The sequence below is a fragment of the Pseudoliparis swirei genome, chromosome 9 (genome assembly GCF_029220125.1).
Source record: "Pseudoliparis swirei isolate HS2019 ecotype Mariana Trench chromosome 9, NWPU_hadal_v1, whole genome shotgun sequence".
Taxonomy (NCBI): domain Eukaryota; kingdom Metazoa; phylum Chordata; class Actinopteri; order Perciformes; family Liparidae; genus Pseudoliparis; species Pseudoliparis swirei.
The window spans coordinates 10,843,730-10,855,771 of record NC_079396.1 but is presented as its reverse complement, the minus strand read 5'-3'; the positions used below and the strand labels follow the sequence as shown (position 1 = coordinate 10,855,771).

The 12,042-nt window shown below is 42.3% G+C and overlaps 1 protein-coding gene across 4 annotated transcripts in view; it reads left to right on the top strand.

Moving 5' to 3' along the window:
- cntn3a.1 (contactin 3a, tandem duplicate 1) overlaps positions 1-12,042 on the top strand; it is a 76,724-nt gene that overhangs the window by 28,531 nt on the left and 36,151 nt on the right. For all 4 annotated transcript variants that reach the window (XM_056423607.1, XM_056423605.1, XM_056423609.1 and 1 more), the window contains exons 5-7: positions 446-541; positions 10,793-10,996; positions 11,638-11,740. In XM_056423607.1, coding sequence (XP_056279582.1) covers positions 446-541; positions 10,793-10,996; positions 11,638-11,740 — 403 coding nt within the window. The remainder of the gene's footprint in view (positions 1-445; positions 542-10,792; positions 10,997-11,637; positions 11,741-12,042) is intronic.

Here is a 12,042-nt window from a genome sequence, read left to right as displayed (position 1 = left end):
CAGGTTGTCAACAAGTAATCGGTCTCCATACAAATTATGTTTCAGTCTTAGTCATTTAATTGTTACTGGTCTGTGTGCAGTGGATGAAACACAGAAAGTGATAACAATTCACAGTTCCAATTAAATTCACTCATGTGTGACTTATACTTGAGGAATTGCGTTCTGCTCCAGTCAGAAGTGTTTAGGTCTTTACAGCACATTTATGCAACCATATCGCGTGCCTTATGGAAATATACAAAAGTTCTGCATCATATGGCACCGTTGAACTCCGATCTGTAGCTGTGTTCTAACCAGATATGAAGTTATTGAGCAGCCACAGATATGACCTGTCGTGTATTTGTACCTTTTGTAAACAACAACAACAGCAGCATGTCTTGTGTGCTTCTGGCTTTTGAGACGAATGAATTCTTCTTCAGCTGTACTAATCTTTTGTTGTGGTTAACAGACCTGGAGAACTTCAAGACCCAGAGGAGAAGTCCAGTGAGGGTTCGTGAAGGTCAAGGAGTGGTCCTCCTGTGTGGCCCACCGCGCCACTCTGGAGGTAAGACGGCCTTATCTCAACGTTCTTTAACTTGTCAAGGTTTTCATTTTATTTACTACCTTAAACATTCAGTCATTTGCGCTGCTTAATAACAACAACAACAACAACAACTTGGCGTCAGTGAGGACTCATCTGCTTCCTGTTTATCTGGACAAAGTGGAAGTCACGTACATTCGTGCACTCCCCCTCTGATCTGGCTGTTTGTGTTGTTGAGGACAGCGGAGTGAGTCATTTCTACTTTGGGACACTCTGGCCTGTCAGTTCGATTTTCAATGGGGTCGAGGAAAAAACGTTGGCTTGCCGACTGGAGAGGCGCTCTGTGACTCGGGCCCTGCCGGGCTGTGTCATAGAGCTTCTCTCTGAAGGTGCTCAGCCTTTTGCCTCCATGACATTATCGTTGGGAGTTAGCGTCCAGTGTTATTAACTCCGACACATGGGTCTGGAGACGGGCTTTATTCTACCAGCGAGCAAGCTGAATGGCATTTTCCACTGTTGTAAAATCCTTATGGTGGAGGGCGGGTCAGCCATTATTTCTAAAGATCATCGGAGGATATTGTTTAGACAGTGGCATAGTCCAAACGATCATTCTACATTTTTCTTTTCAAATACAGTGACCGTTGGTCATTTCTTATGGGATGTGAAAAGGAAATATTGTGTAAAATTCAACATACTCATGTGATGTGTTTTGTGTTTTTGTTTTGTGGAAAGTATTCCATATTATCTTGGTGGAATCCTATCGTGACAATCTGATTTGATTTTGAATTAAACATTTTGATTTTAAATCGAGGTCCTAAAAGTTTTTTAACCCTTGTGTTGCCTTAGGGTCATTTTGACCCGAATCAATATTACACCCTCCCCCCGCCTTTGGGTCATTTTGACCCGATTCAATGTTTCACCCTCCTGTTATCTTTATATTTACTAACATATTTTACCCTTTGGGTTCAATTTGACGCCAGCAATTAAAACCTCCAGAAAATTATTAGAATTAATATTGTTTTCCAAGTTTAAGTGTGAGGCACTTTATGTTTGTTTGTTGACTACCGAAAGAACACCGACATTAAACATTGAATGGGGTCAAATTAATCCTAAGGCGGGGGGAGGGTGTAATATTGATTCGGGTCAAATGACCCTAAGGCAACACAAGGGTTAAAAAGCACTAATAGTTGAATCCAGGGTTATTTTCCTTCCTCCGTTCATTTGAATAAGCCCGAGAACAAGGCTGGCCAGATGGAAGGGAGGTGATGTTAAAGGTGCGTTGGCTCTATCTGGGTCATCTTATCTTAATTTTACACTTGGAAGTCTGACTTTTTATTCTTCATGTGCTAATTGGCAACTTTCATGAACCGTAGTCCAACTCTACATCCTTCATACAATTCTATTCAGGATGGTGTGGTCGGCGTGAGAGCCGGACAACGAAGCACAGAGAAGCTGTTCTGTGTTTACTCTAGTATGTCTTTACATTACAGAGTTGTTTGCTGCTCTATTAATATCTACCTTTACATAACATTTTGCTGACGCTTTTATCCAAAGCGATATACATTCTTAAACCGTAGACACGGCTACGGGGAGCAATTCAGGGTTAAGTGTCTGGCTCCAGGACACATCGACTGGGGATCGAACCGCTGATCGTCTGTGAGACGCAGCTGTAACCACAGGCGCACCTTTTCATGCTGTCATGTTGATGTCTGCATTTGCCCAGCCCCGAAACTTTCTTGCAATAAGGGGATATCAGGACACTATTTTATTGATCACGGCATGCCTTCAACAATACTACCGGTATACAAACTGAAAAACAAGTCCGCTAAGCTTCTGCTGCTGCATGTCATTTCTAACGTAAACACATTATTGTTGGTGTTGTTTCGGGGAACTTTATGCCACCAATTCATACTGTGCAAAACAAATGCTGTACGTTTGACAAAAGGAAGAGATGCTGTTGTTTTCATCATTATCACACAATCACTTGCAAACCTAAGCATTTTGTTCTATATATGTAATAATGAGACATCTCACCTTGTGTTGACAAGAAAAGCCGAGACAATGAGCCACATGCTCACTTTTGGCAGCCTCGTCGTGTAATGGCTTTTTCCTTTTGTTTTTTAGACACATCCCCCAGTGGAAGATGTCCAAATGCCAACAGGCACATTCATCCAGCTAAAAGCCAAACCGCAGCCTCGTCAGGAGCGCTGCGCTGTCGTCGCCGTGTCATGGCGGTGCCCACAAATATATTTTGAAAGATTTTGGCAATAACTATTTAAATTCCGTAGTTTATTCATTATCTGTAGGGAAACGGCACAACTTTAGTCACGGCAATGTCCCACTATGCTGAATTATTTTTAGAAACTTAATACAGTGTCTGTTGTGAAGGCGACGGTGCAGCCACTGGGGTCATGTTAGTGATTCGGAAGAGGAAGATTGCTCCCTTTCCGTGACTGCATTGGCACTCCCTGGCCAACCTTTCGGGCTTTTAGCGGCGAGAGCAGAAATGATTCGACATTGACTGACTTCTCCTTGGAAACATTACAGGTTCCAAAATGTTTTGGGTAATTTGCACACGTACACAAACGGGCTGGAAGTCTAAAAAAAGGTGGAGATGTTTGGTACTCACGCATTCATTTATTCACTTGAAAATGCAGTTTACTGAGTCTCTTGTTTGCGTGTTGATGAATGCTCAAGTCGGCGAACTGCAGGGTATACCGTTTGATTCATTGCTACGTACTGTCTATATAAAACTTAACTTTCCTGCTGCTCAGGAAAGGACTGGAAGTGTCAGATGAGTAAAAAGCCCACCTGATGAATCCCGTTCTATTCATGTTAACAGCATGTGGGAGCTTCAGCCCTGTGAGAAACATCACACCTTTGAAACTCACCTCTTCTAATCATGTGAATATTCTCCATGTAATGTCTCTCTCCCACACATGTAGTGTATTACTCTGTCAACGGCACAGCTTCTTCTTCTACTTCTTCCTTCATCGGTGATGAAATGCTTCATGTGACCTTTTATCGATCAGATGGTTCAACCGGCGGGAGCATATCATTCATTGCTATACTTTCATGCAATACGGGGATATCGGGACAGCATTTTATTTAAATTAGCATTATAAATGTAACGTCTCTATTTATGAACTCATTTTCACGAGTCCGGAGACTCCCTCAGCCTCTGATGTTCGTACTTTGCTCCAGAAGTTGGGCTGCTTTGTTGTGACTGCGATCTTGCATATTTGACAGCATCACACTTCACAGATGTTTACTAAGATGTATGCCACCGTGTGTTTGGGTGAAAATGTGACTCAATCATTGGAGATATGTTATCTGGGTCTTGTTGTTTTTGTCTGCAGGGAAATGTTAATAGACTTGTTCAATAATTCTCTTGAATAAATGATGTTCATCTTGTCAGTCGTTTGTTACAAAAATGTGCTCCTCTTTATTTAGAGTCGAGTCCCTCTGGACGTCCCTCCAACATGACTGTGATCATTTGGGACTCGGGTTCTGGAGGGGTTGTTGTCAGTAACCAACACTGTTACTTTGCACCTGGCCCATATCCGTCTCAGCCAGTCTCATACAGAGCCAGTACCTGCTCTTAGGATTGATAATTATATTGAAGATAAAATCAGCTAAATTGTAAAATGTACACTTTTGTCCAAAGTGGACCGTAGACACAGCTACACGGAGCAGTTTTGGGTTAAGTGTCTTGCTCAAGGACACATCGACTAGGGCGCGAGCGGGGATCAAACCGCCGACCCTTTGAATGAAAGACGGACCTGCTGACCACTGACCCACAGTCGAACAGTGTTGCCATCATCAGCTGACTTTGGGCAACCCTCGGACTGATGGCCAGGCTACTGTAAAGTAGTTCTGAAACTGGGCACTTCCCAAATGATGGAAAACAGGCTTCCGGACGCGCGTGAATTAAGTTATCTACATTTAATGGCAGGAAGGGTAAAACAAACATTCAAGGCTCACGATCGTGCTCTTCTTCGGCTCCTCCGCCCTCCTTCCGGCGTCGAATACCTGTGGAAGAGACCCGATTTCTCTAATCCACGGAGTTTTATACTCAATGTCACCGGCCCGGTCAAAACGTCACTTCCGGTCAAGTCGCTAAACAAGTATTTTCACAATAATTGTCCGCATTAAAGTCACTTTCACAATAAAAGTCCCTTGACGGAATTCAACCGGCCTCGTCAATCTATAATACGAACATACAGTCACTCTCATGCAATATACATTAATTATTGCCATTTGCATCGAGTAAACATTACCCCTATGCTTCACAATACATTAATAACAATATCAATATTCTTCCGAATATTTTCTATTATAATATCTTTACCTTCGCATTGAAAATGCCGGAAGGTTATGTTTTGATCGCCATTTATTTATTTATTTGTATGCGTGTTATTCGCAAATCTCAAAAAGTATTGAACCGAATCGCATGAAATTTGGTGGGATGATTGTTTATTATCCGGGGACCAGTTGATTAGATTTTGGGATCGATCGGGTCAAAGGTCAAAGGTCATGAACAGGTCAAAATCTTTCGCAGAACTCAAAAAGTATTGAACCGAATCGCATGAAATTTGGTGGGATCATTGTTTATTATCCGGGGACCAGTTGATTAGATTTTGGGATCGATCGGGTCAAAGGTTAAAGGTCATGAACAGGTCAAAATCTTTCGCAGAACTCAAAAAGTATTGAACCGAATCGCATGAAATTTGGTGGGATGATTGTTTATTATCCGGGGACCAGTTGATTAGATTTTGGGATCGATCGGGTCAAAGGTCAAGGTCAAAGGTCATGAACAGGTCAAAATGTTCTTGAATCGCCTGAAATTTGGTAGGATTGGTTATTATCCGGGGACCATTTGATTAGATTTTGGGATCAATCAGGTCAAAGGTCAAGGTCATGGAAAGGTCAAACTCTTTTTTTACCATAGCACGATACATTTTTGTCCAATTGGCATGCAACTAATGCCAAAATGTTCATAATTCAATGCCCAATCTTGTGATATGCGAAGGTATGCGCTCTACCGAGTGCCCATTCTAGTTCTATATGTATTCATTTAAAACATAAGACCTCTGCAGATGTTATCAAAATAAACTATTACAACCTAACACTACCTCGGGGCCAACCCATAGGCCGACAACCCATCCCACTCACATTCACAACAGGGGCAAGCTAGAGTCATCCCTTCACCTGACCTGCATCGTTGGACTGTGGGAGGAAGCCGTAGGATCTGGAGAAAAGCTACATGAACATGGGGAGAACATGCAAACTCCACACAGAAAGGGAGGGGGGTGGGTGTCCCTGTTGATGTGTGGTGGAGGTGCTAACTGGTGCACCACTGTGACGTGTGAGGCAGCAATCGGGACTAAAGAGGTTTTATTTACACAGCAAAATGTTGCTTATCATTACAAAAAACACATCAATAATGCAAAAGACAAAGTACTGTTTTATTTTGTATGTATTTTAAAATATAATGAGATCTGCTTTGGGTAAAAGTCAAGTCCTATTATTTAATGTTTTTCCAAGTAAGTTGTTTTAATATTCTGTAAAACGATGAAAGTTATGTCATGGAAACATTATGCATTATCAATGCAATCAAACGGTTACAAATTATTCTTTTCTTGGGGTGGATTATTGCTGATCTTGTTCAAATTCAGACAAACTACGTCAGTTTGTTCTCCGCTGCTGCTTTTCTCATAACACATAAACACATCCAGAGCATGTCTGCCCAGTGGTGGACAGACTGCTTGTGTTTATACCAAGCACCCCCACCTTCCTTCTGGTTGTCACAGTTCTTCTCTGGAGACCCTGCACTGTGCTCACAATGATCCATTTTCTGACTGTTTTTCATCGTAGGTCATGCTTATTGATGGACATGGTTTGGATGCTGAGATATGAAATGGGATGAATTCTCTCAAATGTTCTAACATCTTTATTGAAAAGCTAGCCTGACCATATGTGCTATGGTAATAATATATCACATATTTATACGTATACTTAACAATCACATTCTATAGTCATAGACTACAAAGATGAATGGCTCTATCGCACTTGGTCACTTTAATCCACAGAGGGTATACGGCTGCAACTATTTATTATTTTCTTTATTGATTTAAATATTCCATTGTTTTGTCTGAGCAAACACATGACACACTCGACTCTATTTACAGCACAATGTATGTATTGTTGCACATTTGAAACCCAGAAAAGACTGACTGTCATTTGAATAGACTCAGTGTTGGGAAATTGAAAAATATAATGTAAAGTGTGATCAGTGTAACGCTGCCTTAGACAAGGACCTGCCTCATCTCCCATTTAAAGGATTTCAGTATCCCATGCATGATTCAGGAGGCCATTATTTCATTTTAACGATGCTTCGAAACCCTCACGACAGCTGCAGGAAGTAGTTTGGAGCAGCCAGGATGCTTTGAAACTGTACGGCCGTGTGAAGTTGCACTTAAAGACTGACCAACATATTGTCAAGTGCCAAGAGGAGCTCCAGCGGTGTTGTTCCACTGCAATGTCGTGTATCTGCATCCGATGTCAGTCTGTGTCATGATCGGCTTTGAGAGGGTCTGAATGACGGCGGTAGTGCAGGACTTCATACATCTGACCTCCTTTTGCTCATGGAAACAGGCTTTTTAGATTCACTCAAGGCTGAAATGACTTGTTCTCTATTTGCAGTGCATATACCTCAAAACGAGGCTGCTCGCTGGCCACTAACACTCATAGCTTGCAGGGATGTTTTCCCATGTTGATGACTGAAGCCTTTTCAAAGAGTGAACTTGTAGTGTGTTATGAATACAGATAGGTAGCCCTGGTTAATGGCTGTTACTTTCTGAGGAACATACTTTGGAGTGCAACTTTCACACACATTGTGCATATACTCGCATTTTGCTACAAAACCCACTTGTACAAAACCCCACTCTGGATTCAGTTTGTCCTTGGCCTGTCATGTTGCATTTCTCTTCCCTCGTCCCAGATCATTAAGGGGGAATAGATGCTGCCTGTTCATTATACAAGGGCTAAATGGAACCACAATGAAAATCTGCCACTCACTTTCAGTCATGATTGCATTATTCCATTACCGCCCATCCGCAGGAGGCTCTCAAGTCGAATCAAGTACAACCATTGGTACTTTCCTCTTCCTATTTCCTGCTTCCTGTTTCTGATCATGAATCTTTAACTGGCCAATTAGTAACCTCTTATTTGCTGTTGTTCCAGTTTGTCATCCCCTGCACCTTTTTAGAAGATATTGTTTCAAAAACAGACATTAAATATAAATGACCTTGTGAGGTTGAGAGCTGGGATATATTATTTAGGGGGGAAGATATTACAGCGGTTCTCTCTGTGGGTTGGATGGATCGAACCAAGAGGGTATGGTTGAAACAAATGACGGAGGCGAGAAGGAACCACAAAGCAGTAGACGCCACACGAGATAAACCTTGCAATTGAAATGCCACTCCTCTTATTACTTGTCTCAAATTAGTCTATGTAAGTCATCGACTTTGGAAACACATATTCGCCTTCTTGCAGAGAATTAGAGGACGGGATCGATACAACTCTTAATTCGTTAAAGCCAGGAGGCTGTTGGCTTAGCTCAGCATAAAGACTGGGAACAGTCTGGCTCTATCTAAAGGTACAATTAAATCAAATTAAAGCAACTAGATAATATTTATTTTGTTCTGCTTGTTCAATTTGTACAATGGCTAAAGTACACTGTTAAAAAAATTAAAAAAATTCTGAAAACATTTTCAGCAGAAGTTTTCTGCTGGTTGTCTGGCAACCGCCGGGTGACAACAACCCCCGAGGAAGTTATGCTTCCAGCCATAAACTAGTTGAGCAGACTTATGAACCTAACGGCAGCATTAGATTGTATTTAGCGTGCAGTTATTGTACACATAACTTTCAAAATGTGGCACTTTAGAAAAGAAGAAAACAACATTGGCACGAAACAGAAGGACAGATGTGCTTACACTGTGTGCTGCAAGTTTTAATCAGGTTGTGTTCTTGGGATGATCACAAGGTCACCTCTACCAGTCCAAGCCACATGCTGAAAGGAGCATTTTTAACATGTGCGTCACGAGATCTCAAGATTCCGTGCCACGTGGTGATTTGCCAGTTTTGCAGTGCTATGTCAAAGCCCACACATCCTCTAATCCCCGAAAGAGCAAAAGTGAAGTACACCGAGTCAGAAGATGAGTGTCCAACTCATCTCAATTATTCCCTGTACCATAGTGCAGAGTCATCGCTTAAACAAGTTTTTACCAACGGCTCAGATTGCTTTTGGGACAGGGATGCAATATGGTCCAGAGCAATCTATCCTTGTGTCAATGTGTCAAAACATCATCATTCCTTTTTGAAAATGAGGTTCATTGTTAGTACAAAGCCTTTCTGACTGCACTCCATTTGGTTCATAGGACCGGGAGTCTTTTCCAGAAGTTCGTTATCAAGGATGATGAATGGTGGACAAGGTGGAACCATACTGAATCACATGATCTGTAATATATTGGTTTTATTGGGCATTCTATAGTTTCCCATGCAGGATCTGCAGCTTTAGGGTTGATTTAAGGTCCTCTGCTGCTACATGGCAGCCACCAAGGGAGATGCTTGTTGTTGTTGTTTTTATGTAAAACTGTTTGTCTTTTTCAAATATATTCTTATTATGGAATAAATTCCAAGAAGAGAAAAGTTAAAACAAATTAAAGTAAATTAAAAAAACTGTGAGGAGACCCCAGGGAAGACCCCGGACACGCAGGAGGGAATATATCTCCCAGCTGGCCTGGGAACGCCTCTGGACCCCCCAGAGTGAGCTGGAGAGTGTTGCGGGAAGTCTGGGTCGGCCTGCTGGTCTGCTGCCTCCGCGACCCGACCCCGGATGAAGCGGATGGAAATGGATGGAAATTTTATAAAAGCAGGGCTTTATTGAATGATGCAGGGGTAAAACAATGACAGATAACTTCAGGTTTAATTTGCACAAGGTGAGTTTGAGAGCTTGAGTTCTCACCTGGAAATGTTCACAGCCTTTAGCTGTGTTCAGGTGACAGACAGACAATGAAATACGATCCAGCGATTCAGATTTGGACCTGTTCGCCTCTAGGACCCTGAGGCGGGCAGGTAAGATTGTGGCCGAGCCCTCCCACCCGGGTCACAAACTGTTTGAGGTCCTTCCCTCCGGCAGGAGGCTGCGGTCCATCAGGACCAAAACCTCACGCCACAAAACCAGCTTCTTCCCGGCTGCCGTTGGCCTCATGAACAAGGCCCGGACCCCCACCTGACGGGGTCACCTATCCCGCCACCACACCTCAAGCCTGTGTTATGCTCACACTACTTTGCACACTGAACATTGCACATGCACTTTTGCACTCCTGCCCTGCTTTTTGTATTTTTAGGAGCACTTATTGTGTTTGTATGTTTTTATGTTTTATGTTCATTTTATGTTCACTGTATGCACCTATACACCAGAACAAATTCCAGGTAGGTGAAAACCTACTTGGCAATAAATACAATTCTGATTCTGATTCTGAAAACCAAGTGTTGGAAGGCTCAGATTACAAAACACTGGAAAGTTATTACATGAGCAATCAAAGTGTCCTCCATTGCGATCATTGTTCATGCAATCATGTCCTTGCTTGACTGCAGGCTATTTGCTGGAGGATGTTTGACAGCCAGGTTCAGTTGTTCCAGACAACCTTGTGTTTCTCTTTTGTTGTTGCACTCTACTTCTGGACCGTGATTCTATGACGGTATTGGCATCATTTAAATGAATGTGCGGTCAGCGTGAACGTGATATTATCCCGGATGTCACTGAGCGGCAATACTGAAACTAATAGGACTTGAATGCCTTGGACGAGGCTGACCTGTTGTTTTTTTCTTAAGGGACAAGTGTTCGTCATTAAATCACCACCACAATCCTCTTCTTAACACGAGCGAGCCATCGCAGAAACACCTCAACAGCAGCGACTCTAAATATGTACTTCAATCTTCATATCCTTGGCACCATCAGTTCAACATCGTGAACACCTTTATCATATTAAGGGCATTTATCCGACAGTGAGTAAGAGTAATTGCGCCTCCATTATGTATTGTGTTTTTAATCAGAGAAGGCTGGCACTCAGTTCTCACCCACTCATTACTTTATCCCTGAAGGTACCCACTCACACGGAAGTTATAGGACTGCTGATGCAGTACACATTATCTTTACATGGGCATGGACGATGTGTTTTTGACTTGTGCGCCTGACTTTGTTCTCAGAAGTGACCTTCACGTGGATCTTCAACGAGTACCCGTCGTTTGTCATCCAGGACACACGACGATTTGTTTCCCAGAAGACGGGCAACCTCTACATCGCCAAAGTGGAACCCTCTGATGTGGGCAACTACACCTGTGTGGTCACCAATACGGTCACCAAAAGCAGTGTTCAGGGAACACCAACTCCCCTGGTGCTGCGGGTCGATGGTAGGACAGTTTTACTCCACTTAGAGTATAAAGTAGTTTTTTTTTTTTTTTTTGACATCTACATTTCAGACTGAAATTGCTGAAATTAGCGACAGCCTGGCAACACGTTTTAAGAGGTGAGAGTTTTAGCTGGCAAACATTGATTTTGCCAGTTTCTGGCAATCTGTGTCCACTAAATGTAATTCTGGTGGTTCTGTTCAATACGTCCAGAAGAGATGCGAGTCTCTTGGTTGAACAATCGAGCTGATCACATCATCAAAGTATCCGACTGATTGGTTTGGAAAAGGAGGGCGGGTTCAAGCTCACGAGGCCTCTGCATCACTTCATCTGATTCGTCTCATCTTGAAACAAGACATGACATGTTTGTAATTATGATTTGTAGATGTTTGATGATCTGTCGACCAGCACTAAAGGAATAGGCTGTGATTTATAGCAACGCATTGCAATAGTGGCCACTAGTTGGAAGAGTCCTAATTTGATATACTTCCCTCAACCGTTGGCACACTTGGTGTCCATTAAAAGAGCTTTAATATATTTTGGCGAAGACCATCATGACCGGAAAAATGTTTAAAGCCTTGAGCTCTAAAAATGTCCTCCAGGCATGCATGGTATTATATCTGTGTTTCTCTGTTTAACTCCAGGTGTGATGGGTGAATATGAGCCAAAGATCGAAGTGCAGTTCCCTGAAGTTGTCCCTGTCGCTAAGAGCTCAACCGTCAAACTGGAATGTTTTGCACTTGGAAAGTAAGTCCCACTGTGTGTTATTATACCACAGCCATTTGTTGTTTACTGGATCATTCCGAGCTGCATCCTAATGTGTGAGAAGTGACTTTGAGAGCAGCGGATTTCACATTTTAATGACTCCTTCTTGTGCTGTACACCCAGAGATGTTCACCAGTTAATGTTTCAGATTGATTAAACATTGATGTTTTTTGATCATTGAATATTTTGTAAGTATTCACTGCTATCATATAAATGTATTGGCCTGAGATAAAAGTGTAGATAATACTATCTTTAACCCTTGTGTTGCCTTCGGGTCAATTTGA